Source organism: Numenius arquata, chromosome 19 (genome assembly GCF_964106895.1).
Source record: "Numenius arquata chromosome 19, bNumArq3.hap1.1, whole genome shotgun sequence".
Classification (NCBI taxonomy): domain Eukaryota; kingdom Metazoa; phylum Chordata; class Aves; order Charadriiformes; family Scolopacidae; genus Numenius; species Numenius arquata.
The window spans coordinates 12,472,964-12,493,589 of NC_133594.1; the positions used below are offsets into that span (position 1 = coordinate 12,472,964).

The window sequence follows — 20,626 nt, forward strand, 5'->3', positions numbered from 1 at the left end:
GTTTAAATTTACCGGATTTACTTATAAAGCGCAGAGCTTTATTCCATCACCCTTCACTTCGGCTTTATACATAACCATTGCGAGCATTTTCTGCACTCAATAACCTATTCTATTTTGTAAGCTTTTCTTGTCTCTCTTCTAAAATAATTGAAGGCAAGTCAAATGAAAAACAAGAAGTTCAGCATCAAATTCACGCGCCAAAGATCCAGAAACAGAACGAAGTACTTAAATAAGAAGCAAGATCAACTGCCTCAATAAACAGAAATATCTGATTTATAGCATTTTTTCCTAACTTGCATTTACTATTATTTTTGCCCATTTTTTTTTCCCCAGCATGAATTTATAGAACCGCACATGTCAGAGTGCCGAATGCAGTCTGTCTGGGGCACATTGAACTAACAAGAGGGTGAAATCTGATGCACCTTTCCATCACTGTTTATGCTAGATCACAACGCAGATGCCATTTGCTTTAGTTCCTTTTGAAAGGTATTAAAATGTTCCAATTAATTTAGAAAACATGGGTTTATTAATGTAACCAAAATTCTTTGAGACAGTCTGTACCTAGATTCACACTGGCTGTAAAGAGGGTGATATGTCCAAGGAGTATCAATCAGGCCTGAGGGAAGGCTCAAGGACTGTAAAAGCAAAAGAACAGTCAGGGAAGAGATTTTAGTCCAAGCCCAAGTGGGCAAAAGGAGACAGCATTTATCCAGCTGATGGCAAATGGCACAGACTCTGGGAGAAATGGGGAACGAGGCCTGAAATAAGCCTGCATTTTCCTCTGTAAAATACTGGAGCATCACAGGATGGGACACACGAGGGTGCTCCAGCAAAGAGTTACGACTAGCTAACAGAAGACAACGTTTCTACACTGTGGGATGCCCAACCAAAAACGTGTACATGAGTGAGAATGGAGGAGACACTAGGTTAGAAAGGGATGTTAGGAAGAGATATTTCAGTGATTGGTGGGCAGACATGTAAGATCAGGTGCTTCTGCAGGTACAGCATGCAGTTCTGACATCTAATACATTAGTCAAGCCATTGCTGTAGGAGTTAGAAGAGGGGACTTAGCTCATCTCGACGAAGAAGATGAAAGAGATCTGAAGTGTTTCCAACTGACCATCTTAACACTCCAAATCAGAGCCACAGCCCAGGAAATCAGAATTAAGAAGCAAGGCTCAATGGCCTGCCAGCCTCCCTGGCAAATTCAGTGGTCTGGGACCTCTCAGAAATCTTGTGCAGTTGTAGGAAAACCCAGATCTGGTGGTACTGATTTCAGATTACACCACATGCCCTGTTCTCCTCTCACGTCAACACTGGCAGTGTTATCCTGTGGACCAGCTTCAACCAAGCAAGAGACATTTGCTTGCACTCTATAGAGATCAAAGGTTTCAAAGACCTGCAGACTGCCCATTTATCTACCTGTTCACTAAATTAAGGCACTTTTTATGGGTTTTGAGAGGAGGTAAAATCCTTACAGAAGACGCATTTGAAGATGCTATCAGTGAGGGATTTGAGAAAACACACCACATGACTAGATCGTAAAAACCACAGATTAAACTTGAACGAACACTTTGCAAACAGGTGCTCTGATACTTCAGCTGATTATAATGTTGAAAGAAACAGAAAAGGTGTTGGGCTTGCTTGGTTTATATTCTTTTCTGCGACAAAAGAGGTAGGACAGAGTATAAACACACCCGTACACACGCTGGCTGGGGAAAGAAATTTTCTTGGCTTCACTGACAGCATGTATAACACATTGATGGTGAGACTTACATGAAGACAATCACCTGAAGAAATAATTCTTGGTTTCTTCCCTCTTTGGTTCTTCCTGCTAGGGCCACATAACCACCACCTTTCTAGTCGAATTTGCTGTTCCTTAGGTCTCTTTATTTTCTGTCTAATTTTAAAATATATTTTTTCTTAACCACTGTAGTTCTACTTAGCACCTGTTTTCCAATAAACTTGAAAATAGTCCCTCTGCTAAAGAAAAAGTGCTAAGAATTTTTCTCCATTTTAAGTTGTCACTTTGTCTATTCAAGAACAGGCTTTAAAAGTACTTTTTTTCTTTAAAAGCAGTAAAAACAAGTTAACGAATCTTAGTCGTTATAATCTTTCATGAAAACCATGGAACACAAGCTCTGAAATACAGGAAAAGGCATGCGGACAAATACCTTAGTAACAATTTATTTGTAAATACATACCTTAATATAGATTTCACTGATAAGGTTTTTGTGGGACTATAAGGGAGACATATTTTCTGAGTACCCTATAAAAAAAAAAAGCTAGGCGATATTACAGGACATACTGACTTTTTCCGTATATTCAAATAGGAGTATTAATAAAAACAATTCAGTAAAAAAACCCAAAGAAGAAAACTGTGCTAGTTTTACTTAGCCATATTTATTACTGGTTGGGGGGGCCGGGGGGGAGAAGAAAAACTGAATGTGAAAAATCATGGGTGGTGCAAATTTATTTTTTACTTAGTTTTGACTACCTTGGCATGTGATATGAAGGCTGCTGAAATTAGCAGATATCACAAACTGTTTCTTAAAAAAATAAAAAAAAAAAGTGAACCATGCATGCATATGAGGAAGTTTTGAATCAATTGCTTGCAGAAAAGGCTCCTATGTAACATTAAGTGAAAAAACATTCATTAAACAATACTACTGAAACCATATCATACCTGCCTATTTTCTTAAGGTTGTATAAGAAAATCCTAAAAGCAGTATAAAGTCATTGCCTAAATTTATGGCAGGACATAATCAAGAACAATTTAGGCAATGTTTCTAAAAATAACTCAGAGTTGCAAGTAAGAACAACTTAAAAATATCTGTCATCATAGATTTCTGTAAGAAAGTTTAGTATAATGTTATCTACAAAACTAGTTTAGTTTTATCTACTATGGTAGAATTAAATCTTCTTATTGTATAAAATGAAAAATAAGTATTAAATACCAAAATTTTGAAGAAAACAAAAAAGTGTATGATAAACATAACCAAAACAAACAAAAGAAAAGTCATAGCAGCAGTTAAATATTTGTTTCTTACTGTTTTTCTCCAAAGTATTGAATGGTATTGAGGAACACGCTGATTATTTTGGTCAGACAGTACAACAGACAGAAAGAAAGGGTTCTTCTCTGCATCTGTACCTATATAATTTTGATGAACTGTTAAGGAAAAAACAAGAAGCATTATCAACTGTAAAGATGACATACACACCTGCTTGCACACACACACAGACACACATGCATGCACAGAGACATATATAAATGTGTAAATACACGCATTTATATGTAAAAACATATACTTATCTACATAAATAACTATGTACTTATATACAGAGGTGTAAAAAAACCCAAGAGATAGGTACAGCCTTCAAGACCAAAAAGGGTTTCAAAATATCCCTTTTCGGTAGCAGGGGTTCCGCTGCTTACAGAAACCCAACCTCTGTCTTTAGGTTAACAATACATGAAACAAGACTTTGTTTTCTGTACAGGACAGAAAACATAAATACTAAATTAATACCATACCATATTTAAATATATAGCAATTCAAAGCCACATTGCATTTTCATTGATCAAAACTTCAATCTGCTAGCAAAAAGATAATTACCTTTCCCTAAAAAATATTTGAAATACCATCTTGTATGATACTCTGGGTTTTCCAAATGCACATCTGTTCTGTGCCATGTTCCTGGGGTGCAGTCTGTATTCTGAAATAGAATTGGAAGACTGTGAGATCAAATGCCAAGTGAAAAAAGAAGGAGAACATAATATAGGCAAAAGCCAAACAAGAGTGTCTGATTCATGAGAAGAGTTTTAGCTGTATACTGTTTTTTAAGAAGCAAAGAATTATTCTGAAGTCACTTGTTGTGCAGCTGAAACTAAAATTTCTCCCTCTCCTCATCTTTTTTTTTTTTTTTTTCTTTTTTCTTTCTAAGTCTTTTCCTATTGTACCACTGTCATGGTTTGGCCTCAGACAGCAACAAAGAACCAGGTGGCAGCCGCTTGCTCAGACCGGAGCCCCCACCGCCACCACGGCCGTGAGGGGAGAATGGGAAGAAAAAGGCAAAACTCGTGAGTTGAGACAAAGGCAATTTAACAGAACAGCAAAGGGAACAATAAACAACAACAATAACACAGAGAGGAATATACAACCACAATTAAGATACCACCACTTGCCGACCGAACCCAGGACGCCCCAGCCCGCTCCACTCCCCCGTGGTGACTTCCTGTCCCTCCCCTTCCCCGGCTAGCTCTGGCTGCCCCCTGGGCATAGCTCCCGTGAGATGGGGTACCTGTGTCCCTGCTGGATCCTGGGGAGAATTAACCCTATCCCTGTCAGACCCAGGACGACCACCATTACGGGTAATAGCTTAATATTCCACTGAAAAGAGGATATTTCAATGTGGAATTTGGAGACCAGTGGTTTTAAAACTTAAAAATAAATTAACAAACAGAATTCTGCCTCCAGGTTTCATTTTCTCAGTTCTTCCCAAAATAATCCTCAAGGACTCCTCACTAGACCAGAGCATGCTCTGGAAGTTCTTCAGTACTGTTCCTGCATTGGCTGGTTAAGGTAAATTTCCAAACATCCCTCAAGTCCTTTTCCACTAAGAATTAACATAGGGAGAGAAAAAGCCATTCTCCATATCCATTCATCACCCACTCAGAAAATCTTCCTGTGATACAAGCTAATCAGCTTTTGAACTGCATCAGCACTGGACGCAGAATTTAAAGCAATCTTAACTATTCTGCATCAAATCTCTGTAGGGTCAAGTTCACATGATCAGTAACAGTTTACTGTTAATATTGGTTCAACACAAGCTTACCAGGACCCTACGTGTATTTCAAGAATATGAGGTATTCTTCCTTTCAATATTAAGATGATATTTACATCTGAAAAAGTTTTGCAAAAGAAGATAAAAAGTGAAGATAAGTAAAAACTTAAGTGTCACTGGAGTGGTTGCAGGGACGCATGACAAGTTTAACAGCACAGGAATCTGGAGGGAACGACTCTCAGGCTCCACTCAGCTTCTTTCTCTTGTATTTAAAGATAAGCTTAGCTGCCAAAAGACAACTAAGGGGGGAAAAAATGAAGCTATAACCTCATCACTCCAAGAAATGAACTTAAAAGCACAAAGGTCAGCTTCAACATCCTAGTATCACCAGGACACCAATATAAAGTGATGAACTAGAGACTGTGAAGTGTTATTCAGACTATAAGAGAGGCATTTTTATTCTAACATGATCAGATGACCAAAACACTACCAAAACGAAATACCAGCTTTTCCCTTAAAAAATTAAATTGTTGAGATTACATACTCTTGAAATAAGAGCTAAGCCAGACTTTGGGAGGAAAAAAACACCATCTCCCTCCTCTTAGATTCTTACATTCTCATATTTACTTACTATTTTTCAAGTCCTCTTCCTTAGTAATTGACTGCAAATACATCTTTCAGTGGTGAAGAACAACTGAAGCTGATTTATTTTTTCAGCTTTCTGTGAGTATTTTTAGCCACTTACCTCACCAGAGGAGCCGTTTTCCACACGGAAGCGTCCAGCTCTTTGAATGGCTCCATCAGCATCACTAGATATAAGCTATAAGAGAGTTTAAGATAGAGGTTGTGGTTCCAAAAATAGCCATATGATCAGCAATCAAAGCTGGCTATGGTTTCTTCATCTCCCAAGTATCATATGGCTACCCACAAAGAAGGGATCGGCACAGCTACTACTAATTTGACTAGAGATTTGGAAAGACCCAATTTAACTCTAAGGAGGCATGAGCAGGAGAGTCAGTCACGCTTTTGGTAGACCCCAGTACTAATTAGAAATTCTCCTGTCTCAGGATTTGGCTGCACCAACACACAGAACGCCTTCAGGACTTGCCCACTTTCCAGAAACCAGTCTTGAAGCTTGCCCTTTTCAGAACGTCTTACAGACTACTTGTTTGAAAAATTACTGAGACTAGCAGTCTTTTACTGCATTTCATTTACCAATGTTTTCAGGAGACAGAGCGTAGCAAGAATCTCCAAATACAGTACTCAGTGATGATAAGGAACAACATAAGGTACAGGAGATGCCCTGGCCTGCTTCCAGCATTAACATCAGAAAATACAGCTTCTTTCCAGCTGAAGACTTCAAAAGTTTCATAAACACTCTGGAAAGACTGCCTGGTCTTTTTATAAGGGAATCCAGGGACTATCAAAACACCGAAACTCTGTTTGTTGTTAAAAAAACTTTTGAGAAGTCAGTAAAACATAGGATAATACGACAGTTCATATAAGTTCTGCAACACTGCTTAGGATCCCTACAAGAGAAGAGGAAGAGAATGCTGCCAATCGTATTGCACGTTACTCCTCTCAATACTGTAAAAATGAGATTGTCACATATCATACCAAACTTAAGAAACGACATCTGAAAAATGCAATGGTATAGCATTCCTTGCCTTCCTCTAGCAATCCATGTTATTCTAGGATAATGCTTTCTCCCTTTACTTGGTGGAACAGTTAGCACAACATTCTGAAGTTCTCTTTGCTCCTTGCTTTAAAGTGTTCTGAGGCTACGTCAGGAATAAACTAACATGGCAAAAACTCCAATACATCCTGGTGCCTTGTATAAACTGTAAGAGAAATTATATGGACAACTAGTCATATTACACCAGTGGGAAAGACATAGGAAAAAACGTTTAGGGCAGAGACAAAATAATTGTGTTGTAATAAATAAAAGGTGGAAAAAAAATCGAGCAATTGAGATGCTGCTGAGGAAAATATTAAGCAAGAAAGGTTCAATATTAAACATTTAGACATTTGAAAGGGCAACAAGCACCTTTATATATTTGTATTCCAAAAGAGAAAAAGACACAGTTCCATAAAATACTAGCAGAATTTTAAGAAAACCAATCAAAAGACAAGACCGTTTGTGTGAGCTTACTGTGAATTTAGAATCACTGATAACTTTTTCTTTTCCGGCAAAAGAATCTAAGTACTAGTAATGAAAGAGTCTCCTAACAGAAAGCAGTTCACTTGCTTTTTTGATTAAAACACCACATCTAATATATGCAATGCATGGAAAGAAAAGAAAGATACCTAGTGTTCTTGCAATGCAACTTCCAGCAACTAAGCCACCAATTTACACCCAGTTTCCATACATATAAAAAATATGCTATCCAAGAACTTCAAACTACAACTATTGCTCATAGAAACTTAGTAACTTCTTCCCACAGTAAGAGAGCTGGAGTTCAGTTTCTTTATCCCTCCTCGCTTCTGTTTTCCTATAGTAAGTTTATGTAATTTCATTATGGCCTTGTAAACAGTGACATTATTTTAACTTCTGACAGACTGCTATTTTCAGAGCACAGAAGAAATTTATATATGAGAAAAATAAAGTGCCAACTTAATATTTTAATTCAAAGAAAATGCAGAATAACTGTCAGATTTCAGATAACGGTGTTCAATATCCTTATTTTGACTAGTTCTTTTAATTTTAAGCCCTCTCCCACTACTCTAAGCCATGTACACAAATTCACATACACACATATATATGTACACACACGAGCACGCACGCAGTTTTTAATTCACATAATTGCAAGTACTTCATCAAATACCACTCTAATATTTTGCTATTTTCAGCTTAAAAGAGGAAAAAAGGCTCAATTTCTACCTAGGGTAAACATGGTATCTATATAACATTTCCTGACTCATTATGATGAAATATTCATAAATAAGGTAGTAAAAAGATTTCCTAGCACAGGTCTAATACATCTATTCTGAAGTCTCTGTTTATTACCCTATAACTTTAAAGTCCAGCTTAGAAAGCACATTTTCCAAATGAAAGCCAATTTTTTACCTGGAAACAAAAAGGATTTGAGCTCTGCATTATAAGCTGCTAAAATCAAAGAACAGGCTATGTAAACTTACAAGCTCCACTGATCCGTAATGCTTTCTGCTAAACTCTCCGCGTCTGCAACCCAGATCTTCAGAGACAGAGCTGGAATAGAAACGCTTCATCAGTGTACACAGGTCAACCAGCCTCAGATTTCCTGCAACGCTACACCCTGTCATTAACAAATATCATTCCTGCTGAACACGTTTTGCAGTCCATGAACTCGTTACTGCAGGGAACACTCCTCAGAATGTGCACAATCGCTAGCAGCCATTGCAGTCTGGCTTTCATATTACCCTCAAAGGAAAAGAAACATCTCCAGAGGTCCCTTCCAACCCCATATCATTCTGTGATTCTGTGTCCTGACTGGAAGCAAAAGCTATTATTAAATTAAATACTTATTCATGATGTGTTCAGAGTTCCAAAGCAGGTGGTGGCTTATAACCACATTTGAAATCTGCATTTAATCTAAGGGAAGAAAAACCTACAGTAAACTTAATGTCTTGAATAGGACAACTGGACTATGCTCAATAAGCTCACGCTTACTATGTTGCAACTGTTTTTTCCTAGTCTTTTTTTAGCCTACACACAAAATGAAACTAAATTACTTTAATTCAAAAGCATAAGGAAAGAACAGCATTTCATAAGTTTTCCCCCCACCAACCTTAACAAAGATAAAACTGTCAAGCAACCAAAAGCAATCCTAGAATGTGAAGTTCAAAATCTACATGAACTATCATCATATCATATTAAGCACATCGTTATTCATTTCAAGAGGCCAAAACAGACAGCAAACACCTCCTCTAACTATAGGAACTAAGTCTCCTGCCTTTGCAATGGGGATATACATGTTGCTAAATAAAGACTTAGATGCAAATTTAACATAAACCTTGATTACCTAGTCCGTACCAGGGCTAGCAGTTCAATCCCTCCATCATATTCCAAACTTATAGTTCACCCTTAAGTCAGCAGTAATGAAAATAAAGTCATTTAATTTTAATGGGAAAAACTCAAACCAAAAACAAACAACAAAACCCCTCCATCCAGCAATAAAAGATTAAATTTTCTGAGAATTATCTGTATTTGAAATTGCAATGTTATATCAATAAACATAAGAAATACCTAATTTTTAACGCCTGTAGAAGATACTGTGACAACAGACTCCAAAACATTTTAATTTTTAGACAGCTTTTCTATTTGGTTGTATATTTATGAGTACTTAAAATTTATTAAACATGATTCATATTTCTGAGATCTGTCCACTTGAATTCCATGTCTTCACCCAAGGAGAAGCAATACAAACAAGACATATCTAATAAAACTTTAAACTCGCCAAAATAATTCTAGTGTTTGCTTCCAGTATGCAAATTATGCAGGAAGGATAAGAACATGACAATAATGTAATTTTAAATGAAGTGGGAATGTTAGCTGCCGCAACAACAGAGCTGCCTTTCTAACTTTATGTGAAAAACCTTCAGATGACACTGTTGCTTCTGGTAAGGAACACCCTGCACGTTCTCAATCAGCCGCCTTTCAGCCAGACCCCCTGTCGCACAAACACATCTGTGCTGCTTCCTCAGCAAAAAGGACCACACACAGCCAGCTTCCAGCGAAGCCACAGTCTGTGCTGTGGCAGCCATGGGGGCACACGCGCCACAGCAGCGGTAATACAAGCGACTCGAGGAACGCTGCCTACGAGAACTGAGGTTAATCCACATTAGACACAATTTCTACAAGCCCCACCACAGTCACTCAGTTGGAAGTGTTATGGCCTAAACACAAATACAGCAATTTAAGCTGTTAGCTTGGGGTTGCCTGCACATTGAACTTATGTTTGACCGAGGGCAGTTATTAATCTTAACTTCGCTGAGAACTGGCATGAAATACCTTCCAGGAAAACAGTAAGTTCACATGTCAGGAATCTGCACAGTAGAGATGAAAAAGTCTGTGATACAAGAAGAAATTAGGCTTGGGCCCTGATCTAAGAGCCCTTGTCATCAAAGCAGCTACAATTTGATCTTACTTACGATGTGCTGTTTGTAAATCTAAGTATTTCAGAGCCTTACCATACTTGATATCAAAAAAGTAAATGTTAAAGCCTGAAATTCAAACAGCTTGTACTCTAATTGAAAGTAACAACTCCTCCTTTTTCTCCATGAGAAAAGAAATAGTATTAAAAATTTAGAGATACATAAGTAACAAATGAGCCACAGCAAGAGTCAGTTCCAGTGAGCAAGGCTACGTGGGATTGCTACCTGAGAAAAGCACACCCCAAAAATGGAATTTTCAAAGTTTGCGGCAGTACATCTCTCTCCATCCTTTCACATTTGTGACACTGAGAATTTTTAGAGCCTTGTCAACGGGACAAAGATGAAACAATATTAATATATATATGGAAACCAACAGAATAAACTGTTCTTAAGTCAGGAATTCTGAGCATCCAGAAGTAGGTTCGAATCTTAAGCGATGACACACCACCAGGACCTCACGTCCAATACTTTCATATTGGACGTAGGACATACCTGCCACCACCACTGCCAGACCTTGGGTAAACCTTGCCTTGCAATACCACAGTGTTACAATACCAAGTGCTTCTCTGAGCCTGCAACACGGAGAAGATGGCTCACAGGAGTGAAATGACTGAACGTACCTGCGAGCTGCACATCTACAATAACTTCTGTTACTCCTCCTTCACGTGGTTTTGTAGCAGTAATTGACACGCTCATTCAAAGTGTATTTGGAAAGTCTCTTTTCACCCTACTCCTATGTGTGCCATTTACAAGGAAATCATGTATGTTCTACATTTGACTGCAAATGCATCATCTTCGTCATCTGAAGGGAAGCATAAAAAAAATCCCCAAACTTTACTACAGTATGGTTTGCAGGAAAGAAAAATTTTGAAGCTATTACTTGTGAGTTCTCATCTTTTCTTTCAGAAGGAAACACATACAAATCTGGCTAACAAATTTTTCTCTGCAGTTATTAAGACTGAGTAACAAGACTATTTCAAGATTAGCATCTATAGAGACAAAAATAAAGACATCAGACTTTTTTCCCTTCCAGATAGAACCGTTACCAAGTTTACTTTTGTATGGGCTGAAAGCAATGCTTTGCCTCTTCATACATTTCAGAGAGAATTTGGAAAGTTCAGATAAAACCTAAAAAGTAATAGTGTGTCTAATGTAATTTTTAGAATTCCTGCATTTTGACATACACGTGAAATTTGGCAGATGCTTCACAGAATAAATGGAATGCCTCATTTGCAATATATCCTAAGGTATTGTGAGTTTCCTTTTTTTATTATTTTTACAGAAAAATCAGGTAATCATGGTAATGCTAGCATTTTCTTTGTGTGCTACTTTTGTTCTACAGAATTTGTTTTTGTGGCTAGGTGTACAAGTTGCCTTAGAAACCACTGCAAAAGCAATTCCGATCAATGAACACTTGTCACTGTCAGGCAGAATGTTATGGAAACAGCAGTCAAGAGAGATTTTGCTGTCGCTGAGCTCCGAAATTCAGTCTTTGATCAAATGAAGAAACATATGTAAGATGACAATTCAAGGAGTGCATTAAAAAAAAAAAAAAAAAAAGTCCAACAACAGCCACTAGCACAACAAATCTTTTCAAGTCTTGGGAAACCCAGGTCACCGTTTTGTGTGTCTGGCATCTGGACAACCCCAAACACAAGACAAATTAGAAAGTCACCACAAAGAGCACCTGGCCTACCAGGCTTTAAATGGAACCATCTCCACCTGGATAATTTTTAGATACTTTCATCAGTCATGCAATAGCTCCACAAAGCAGGAGAAAAAGCAAGCTGGCGTTTATGAAACTGAACTGCTTTCTGCCTCGTGGCAAAACTAACCTCAAAATGCATGAAACTAGAGGAAAATGCCATCTCGTGAATTACCTGCATGATAAACCCAGGGAGTTATGAAGGCCTTTTAGAACTATCTGTCTACACAAAAACTAAGTCCTATTCCTTACTTTGGTGATATTTCAGCTGTGTGAAAGTCAAACTCTATCAGGAAAAGTATGCTGAGATCTGAGTAGATCAATGCTGCAGAGATAAAGTCAGTAGATCACAAAAACCTTTAAAAAATAAAATATGAAAAGAGTATTCAAAATCAAATTATATAACTAAAATGAATCATAGAATGGTTTGGGTTGGCAGGGATCTTTAAAGGCCATCTGGTCCAACCCCCTGCAGTGAGCAGGGACATCTTCAACTAGACCAGGTTGCTGAGAGCCCCGTCCAACCTGGCCTTGAACAGCTCCAGGGATGGGGCAGCCACAGTTACTCTGGGCAATCCAGGCCAGTGTCTCACCACCCTCAGTGTAAAAGATTTTTTCCTTCCAACTAGTCTAAATCTACCCTCTTTTAGCTTAAAACCATTATCCCTTGTCCTATCACAACAGGCCCTGCTAAAAAGGTTGTCCCCATCTTTCTTATAAGCTCCTTTTAAGTACTGGAAGGGGCTCTAAGGTCTCCCCGGAGCCTTCTCCAGGCTGAACCCCCACAACACTCTCAGCCTGTCCTCACAGCAGAGGGGCTCCAGCCCTCACAGCATCTCCGTGGTTTCCTTTGGCCCCGCTCCAACAGGTCCATGTCTCTCCTGCGCTGAGGGCTCCAGAGCTGGATGCAGTAGTCCAGGTGGTGTTTTACCAGGGCAGAGGAGAGGGGCAGAATCACCTCTCTCAACCTGCTGGCCACGCTGGTAGCCACAAGTCCTTCTCGGCAGGGCTGATCTCCATCCCTCCATCCCCAGCTTGTGCTGATACCGGGGGCTGCCCTGACCCAGGTGCAGGACCTTGCACTTGGCCTTGCTGAATCTCATGAGATTCACACGGGCCCAATACTCAAGCTTGCCAGGTTCCGCTGGATGACATCCTGTCCCTCAGGCACGTCAACCACACCACTCAGCTTGGTGTCATCCGCAAACTTCCTCAGTACACTCAATCCCGCTATGTCATTGATGAAGATATTAAACAGTATTGGTCCCAATAGGGACCCCTGAGGAACAACACGTCACCGATCTCCATCTGGATGTTGAGACATAGACCACTACCCTCTGGATGCAACCATCCAACCCATTCCCCATCCACTGAACAGTCCACCCATCAAATCTGTATCGCTCCAATTTAGAGAGAAGGATGTTGTGGGGGCCTGTATCAAAAGCCTTACAGAAGTTCAGACAGACAATATAGGTATACAACACACGAATGCACTAATGTAACAAAATACGTGTTACTGAGTTAGAGGAGGACATGACGTGAAAGCCATTAATTTAGAAATACAAAAAATCAAAATGTACGTTAAGGTATATGCCTGGCAGCGCAGTAAAGAGTCTGGAAAGTAACGTCGAAAACATGGTGGCAAAATTAAGAGCAGATATTGGCCTGATTCTGATTAGGATTAAGATACATCCCAACGACAACTACTGCAGTAACATTTCCCAACCAGAGAGTCACAACAAAAAGTGAGGTGCAGAGTAAGTTTGGTCTCTACCATACAAATCTTTTTCTTCCTCAACATGAAAAAGATGATTGTGCTCCACACTGCGTCAGGTGTAATCAACGTTGCTTCTAGCAAACTTCTGGAGGCCGATTAGCCCAAAGAAAGGTTCACCATAAATACCCCCTGATGTTCATGAGGGAGAGGATGTTGAAGGAGACTATTTGCTCCACAAACCTGGTTTACCTGCACTTACAAATACAACACTCTTAACAACTGGTAAGACATCTACAAAACTGCATTCTCTATCACGGGAATATATAACGTCTACTCCAGATTCTCCAAAAAAACTTTTGATCTAAACAATCCCAGTATGGTTATTAGATTACTTTGTTTTTAGCATTTCCATAATGACAAACCATAAAATAGCTGCCTTTAGGACGCACTCCAGCACTTCACATTTAATCAGCTTTGCTGGCCACAGAATGACAGGGAGCAGAGCTGTTGCAGAGTTCTGCCATTGCATGATAGACACAACAATAAGCATGCAGACAGTAGCCAACAGCACTACACATAAAATAACAAGGAGACAGCACTGCCACATTCTGCAAGGAAACTGGCAGAGGCTTCACACCACTGTTCACCAGGTCTTGAGAAAAAGACCACAATACCACAATCGTGTAAGACCACAGTACCACAATACCACAGCCAGCCTCCAGTGCAACCTCACGTTCACACACACCTACAGCGACACAGATGAAGACGACAGATGGGACATCCACGCATGCCTTGTAAGATGAACCCACAGGACTCCATTCCAGCCCAAATACCTAAGATCTATCCCTACTAAGAGTACAGGGATTCACAGATGCAGCGAGACAGAGCATATTCATCCATTGATGCAGAGAACACCAAAAGCAAGTGAGTTTAATGGGAGAAACAATCTATTTTCTTAGACCACACAATATATAAGGAAAACACAAACAAGATCAGAAAAAGCATAAAGAACAGTCTGAGACTCTGAAAGGTTTATGCTCCTATCCTCTCCACAAACTACATTCCAATAATTTAAGGAAATACATTGCCTTACCACATACCACACCTTTTGTTATCAAGAGCATTTTTCTGACACCACTCTTGCTATTTAAAAACCATAAGTATCTCTGAGGAAAAGGTTGATTTAAAAAACAGTGGTTTAGTGTTAATATTCTAAGCCACTTGCATCCCAATTCAAAGTACCTAAAACATACCTAACTTTCAAACGCACTACCAGTCCTTTTAAAAATCAGAATTATGCCCAATGCTAATTTCTGCTTCTTCTCAACCTAACTACTTCGCATAACACCCCTGCTTCATATCATACTTGTAATCTACTTTGTATCAAGCACTTAAAGCAGAATCTCACACCAACATAAATGCGACACAGACAACCTCGTGCAGGTTAACCATCTTAGCCTCAATTTATGCATAGCTAAGATTTACATTATGATGCTATTTGCGCCAGTGCACATATTCCCCAATGAATTCTAACCTTCTCCATTCAGGGTACCACCAAGATCTGTACTCATCAATTCTCTGACATATCACATGATCTAATTTTAAAAATATGCTGTGATTAATATTAGCTTTTCTTATTAATTTTCTTCATTGGATTACATCCTTCCTCAGTCGTGACCCGATCTACATCAGAAAACACTGTTGCTCCAGTTATGACAGTTTTAAAATAGTTTTCGTCCTACTAAGATGAACTGCCAGCACTGAAATACTTAGGTTATTTTACCAGTGGCTCAGACCAGTTTGGCTTAATAATTTAAAATGTACTTATATTGCAAAGTGTTTTAATACAGATAAGCCTTTATTCACATGAAAAAGACCCATCTTATACACATTTCTACAGCACCCAGGGCATACTCTACTTCCCTCTCCCATTTCTTTGGGAACACAGGTGCTGCTGTGTCAACGTACAGTGACGGGGGAGAGGAGGGAGGACCAGCTTCCTCCCATTTCAACAGAAGCTCCTACAAACTTCAACAGACCTGGAAGTCAAACAACAAAGCAAGCTTAAACATATTTGCTAATCTAAAGTTAGGCATGTATGTTTAGGATCCTAGTGTCAAATCACAAGTTTTGTCTTTTGGGAAAGCACTCTGCTTGGGGGGCAGGTGGCTGTGGCAGAAGGGGGCGAGTTTGCCGACGGCACCGGCGTGACCACAACGACACAGCCCGCGTGCCCCCGGGGCTCGCCACTCTCCTGGCCGCCTGGACCCCCGCTCGCTGCTGCCGGCGGACCTCTCTTCGCCGCAGAGGCGGGCACAGCCACCCGTGCGCTCGGCAGGCGGGCGATCGCCGCCGCTGTCCCGGCGGCCCCGCGGACACGGAGCGCGCTGCGGAACCGGCCCCGCGGACGTCCGCCTGGGGCCCCGCCCGCGCCAGCCCCAGTGGCCCCCGAGGGAGGCGGCCGCGGCGCTGGGACTCCCACCGCTGCGCTGCCCGAGGGCCGGCCGCCCCTCCGCGCGGAAGCCTCCGGCACCGCCGCTCTAGCCCCGCAGCCAGTGAAAGCACAGCACCGCCTCTGCGCCACCGACAGCGCAGGCCTGCGCCGCGCCCCGCCCGAGCTCGGCCCCCGCCGCCCCGGCTCCGGTACCGCTGAGTGAGGCCGAGGAAGCGGGTGGAGGCCGCCTCGGCGCCGCTCGGCTCCATGCGGGCGGGCGGGCGGCCGCAGGCCTCACCGCTCCAGCGCCGCTCCCGCCGCTCCGCGCGCACATCCCGCCGCGCGCCCGCCCCGGCCCGCGAGTCACTGAGGCGCCGCGGCGGCCGCCGGCAGGGCCCGCCGGGAGCTGTAGTCCCGGGCGGCTCAGCCCCGGCCCTCGCGAAGGGCGGGGAGGCCGCCACGCTGCTCCCGCGAAGCCGTTATCTCGCAGCTGGTGCTACTTAATAGGAGCCAAACCCTCTGCCAGCTCCCTATTCACCTGCGGTCCCTTCCGCGTTCCACAAGTCAGCCTCAATACTGCTACTACTGCATCAGTAAAGGCACTGTGTGACCTGGCACCGGCAGGACTCAAGACCAACCACAAAACCACGGATAAAATGCAAAGAGTAAATTTATTCTCGATACCTCACAAACCGGGGCATCTTTGAAGCAGCAGCCAGGCAGAGGCACACACGCACGGTGGAGCTCGTCCTTGCTAGACAGTGTTTTTGAGAGAGTCCTTGTTAGCGAGAAAGAGCCCGAACCTGTTGGGTTTTTCCTGTATATCGGGGATTCACACAGGTATAGTTTACCGCTGCGCTTTGACCTTTCCTGCAGCCCGGAGGAATCTCCAGCATGTTTGACAGGGTGGCTCCGAGTCCCTCACAGGCCTATGGTATCCAAACACAGGTCTTCCACTGGCCAAGCACACAAGACTGAAAACTGATAAGTGTGATATATATGTTTCTCAGCTCCCTGGATGCGGGTCAGTTGACCGTGTTTACAATCCTCCTCCCAATCCTCTCTTACTTTCCCACAGGCACATAAAATGTTTTTTCAACCTGCTCACCTACAGCTCAGAAGTTGTGTCCAGACTGACACTCTCTGTCATGTTCAATCACAACTGGCCAACAGGGTGAAACCTTACCCAGGAAGGAATGACAGCTCAATTCAATGTTATTTCTTTAACAAAGTTGAAAAGTCAGACAGCACTTGGGCACAGTCTTTGGCTTGCTAGGCCGGCACCATCTCACTGCAATCGCAATTGAGTCTTAAACTCCAGCCAGGGTGGAACGCAGGCACAGAGCCGCTGCATGAAAGAGAGCCATAAAAATTGAAGTGTGGGGTTTTTTTAAATGCTGGGGGGGGAGGGTTGCATTTCTGTAGTATGCAATAATTTCAATGCCGCAATAAATCTTGAACACAATAAAAAACACAATATTTTTTACACAAAGGGCTGCCACCCTTACAGCATGCTGCAATTCTTGTCCCATTTTCTCAAACAACAAGCACAGAAAGATGGAAATGAGAAAGGTAGTAGCAAATTTAGAAAACAGCGTGTCTAAAGATGTATGCTGCAAATGCATTGGTTTGGATGCTGTCTAGCTAAAATTTGGGATTCCTATTGGCAGCTTTTAGCATTGACAGATGTTTCTAGTATTCTGTTGCAGGATGCAGCAAGTCTCTGCAATAAGAGACCGGCAGAGTCACAAATAGAAGAACTGCCATAGCTTTATTTGTACTTACTGCTGATTCTATATAGAATCATAGAATCGTAGAATTGTCTAGGTTGGAAGGGACCTTTAAGATCATCTAGTCCAACCATCAACCTAACTGATAAAAAAAAACAAAAACCACCCACCAAAAAACCCACCATCACTAAACCATGTCACTAAGCACTATGTCTACTCGTCTTTTAAATACCTCCAGTGATGGTGCCTCAACCACTTCCCTGGGCAGCCCATTCCAATTCTTAATAACCCTTTCAGTGTAAAAATTTTTCCCGATATCCAATCTGAACTTCCCCTGGTGCAACTGGAGGCCATTTCCTCTTGCCCTATCACCTGTGACTTGGGAGAAGAGACCAATCCCCGCCTCCCTACACCCTCCTTTCAGGGAGCTATAGAGAGTGAGAAGGTCTCCCCTCAGCCTCCTTTCTTCCAGACTGAACAATCCCAGCTCCCTCAGCCTTTCCTCAAAAGACTTATTCTCCAGACCCCTCACCAGCTTTGTTGCCCTTCTCTGGATGTGCTCCAGCTCCTCAATATCTTTTTTTTGTGGTAAGGGGCCCAAAACTGGACACAGCATTCAGGGTGGGGCCTCACCAGTGCCGAGTACAGGGGGACAAGCACAGCCCCAGTCCTACTCACCATGCTGTTCCTGATACAGGCCAGAATGCTGTTGGCCTTCATGGCCACCTGGGCACACTGCTGGCTCATGTTCAGCCGACAGTCGACCAACACCCCGAGGTCCTTTTCTGCCAGGCAGCTCCAGCCACTCTTCCCCAAGCCTGTAGCACTGCATGGGGTTGTTGTGACCCAAGTGCACCCGGCATCCGGCACTATCAAGTTCCATACTTCCCCAAAAAGAAAAAAACCCAACATAACATATAAAAATTGATTTTATAAGCGTATGTACTGAGAAAGAGAGAGAGAATAGTTAAAGAAAGGGACAGACAAAAAAGCCAACAGCCTATGAATTACAAAGGAGAGAGCCTGAGAAATAGAATTATGGGAATATTAAGAAAAATAAGTTATTCACTGGAAAAGATACAGGATGGTAATAAACCTGAAGGTTCATCAAACTGACCCTCTATGTTCTTTGTTGAATTTCCAGAATTATATGTCCCTTAATCTGCTTCCACCTTTATAATAGCATGGGTCATTCAAGTCCATTTTGTATGGATTATATAAAGACCGATGAAGAGCTCAATTCACCATTTGTGATACCTGAACTGACAGTGATTTCAAATCACTATTTTCCTCTCTAAACAAAGCCTCTTCATCATTACTTCTGTTATGGCGTTATAAAACAAGTTTACTTTCTAACAAACTTTAAGACAGATGAGATCCTCAGCACCTCGTAGACATGGAATACACTTTGAAAACTATTGCAGATTCTTAGATGGGAATACAGCTGGTCTATTTCAGCCTGACAAGTAACACTACAATCAAGATTTCAAAATAACTCTATCGGTCCATTTCACCTCATCAACTTTCCCGGAAAACCACAAGCTCACTTTTAGTGACACTTTAAAGGGATGAAGTTTCTCTTTGTAGCAAAACCATTTTGTAACTCTCCACTGATGATCTATCTATCATGTTCTTCTAAAGCACGCAGTACAAAGCACTTAGATAACATACAATGATACAAAAGGAGAAGATATGTTCGATTTCTTTTTACTAGACGAAATCAAACCAAATCATCCTTTCCACAACTGGATAGCTACAAAAAAAGACAAGGCTAGAAGCAAAGTTCTCAAAAGCAGACTAAGCCACAAAAATTGAAGTTTGGTTGTTGCTTTTTTTTAAATGTTTGCAAAAGAAGTAATGAAGTCATGAAAACCCTGGGCACATACAGGACTAGAGTAAGATGGCTCAAATTCTACATAAGTCCACATAGTGAGCGTTCTCTATCCTCTCATTGGTTTTGGACCTTCAAATGTATTTAGCCAGGTAAGGACTTAGGTAGAATTCAGACCATTCTGATGTCCACCAGGAATCTCTTTCACCCAGACAAAAACATTTCTAGTGCACAGGCAAACATTACTCACCATGACTACCTCCAAGCTTTCCCCTTCACACTGTGCATTCAATGGACCTGTGCGGACCTGAAGTGCCACGGGTTGGCCATGGCCTTGGCAAGTTTGAGATTCTACATTCAGTGTAGCATATTTGCCAACCCTGAAGGCTTTAACAAGGCCAAAGTCCAGCCTGCTTGCAAAACAACCATATAGAACGAGAAACAAAGTACTTCATGTAAGCTTTTAAACTACATATATGTATTTATACATATATTTATATATATACATATATATATATTTGATGAAGACCTTAAAAATTACAATGATCGGCGCAGAGGAAGTAGGAAAGCAGTTTATGCTTAGCAAAAGAGATTTCCAGAAAAACCTACAATACTAGCAAGGCAAGGCACCCAGAAGGAGCAGACCATCAGCTGCTTCTTCCTACCCTTTTGTGCACTTATCATTTAATGGATTGTAAAGGTATAACATAATTTCAGCCGTCTGAAGAGAGCTTTCTGCGGAAAGTACACCTATTCAGCATGCCTGCAAGGAACAGAAACTAGTCAGTTCCAAGAGAGCCAAGCAGGTAGGTCAGATGTGCTGTGCAATGCTGCTCTCAAGTCAAGACGCCATGCCAGAATGACTTCCATTCACACTATGTGACTAAAATAGTGGGCTTGCACTGTGATTTGCCTGCCAGATGAAAAGCAATGGGAGTCCAAGACACATCTAGACAGCATTGTACTGAATACTGAGGAAAAGCCAGTCATCGCAGTTTGTGCACACACAGGAGACACTAAAATAAAAATTTAACTTAAAAGAAGCTAGAATCACCACAATAGCATTCTCGGAAGTGTGGTTAGCATCACATTTGACACCAAGCAGACAGGCAAAATCTCAGTGTGCAGTGGGGAATTTGGTATATGAATGACAGTTCTGGCTTACTAAAAATGAGGGGAAAGTTCTTACAATGACCCAGCTGATGCAGAGAGGGGTGAAAATCCAAATAAAATCCAGTAAAGCAAATAAATCCCAAACCAGAATGCTAGCTGTTAGGAAAAAGCTAACAACCAC

At 41.4% G+C, this 20,626-nt stretch overlaps 1 protein-coding gene across 2 annotated transcripts in view; it reads right to left on the reverse strand.

Moving 5' to 3' along the window:
• Nucleotides 1-16,102, reverse strand: part of GARNL3 (GTPase activating Rap/RanGAP domain like 3) — a 43,037-nt gene extending 26,935 nt beyond the window's left edge. The window contains exons 1-6 of one of the 2 annotated variants that reach the window (XM_074161145.1): nt 15,985-16,102; nt 7,921-7,990; nt 5,528-5,602; nt 3,615-3,714; nt 3,051-3,169; nt 2,205-2,269 (exon numbers count right to left, since the gene is read on the reverse strand). In XM_074161145.1, the coding sequence (XP_074017246.1) occupies nt 2,205-2,269; nt 3,051-3,169; nt 3,615-3,714; nt 5,528-5,602; nt 7,921-7,990; nt 15,985-16,040 (485 nt within the window). In that variant the 5' untranslated portion in view covers nt 16,041-16,102. The remainder of the gene's footprint in view (nt 1-2,204; nt 2,270-3,050; nt 3,170-3,614; nt 3,715-5,527; nt 5,603-7,920; nt 7,991-15,984) is intronic. The other variant, XM_074161146.1, reaches the window with a different exon arrangement.
• Nucleotides 16,103-20,626: the final 4,524 nt, after the last annotated feature.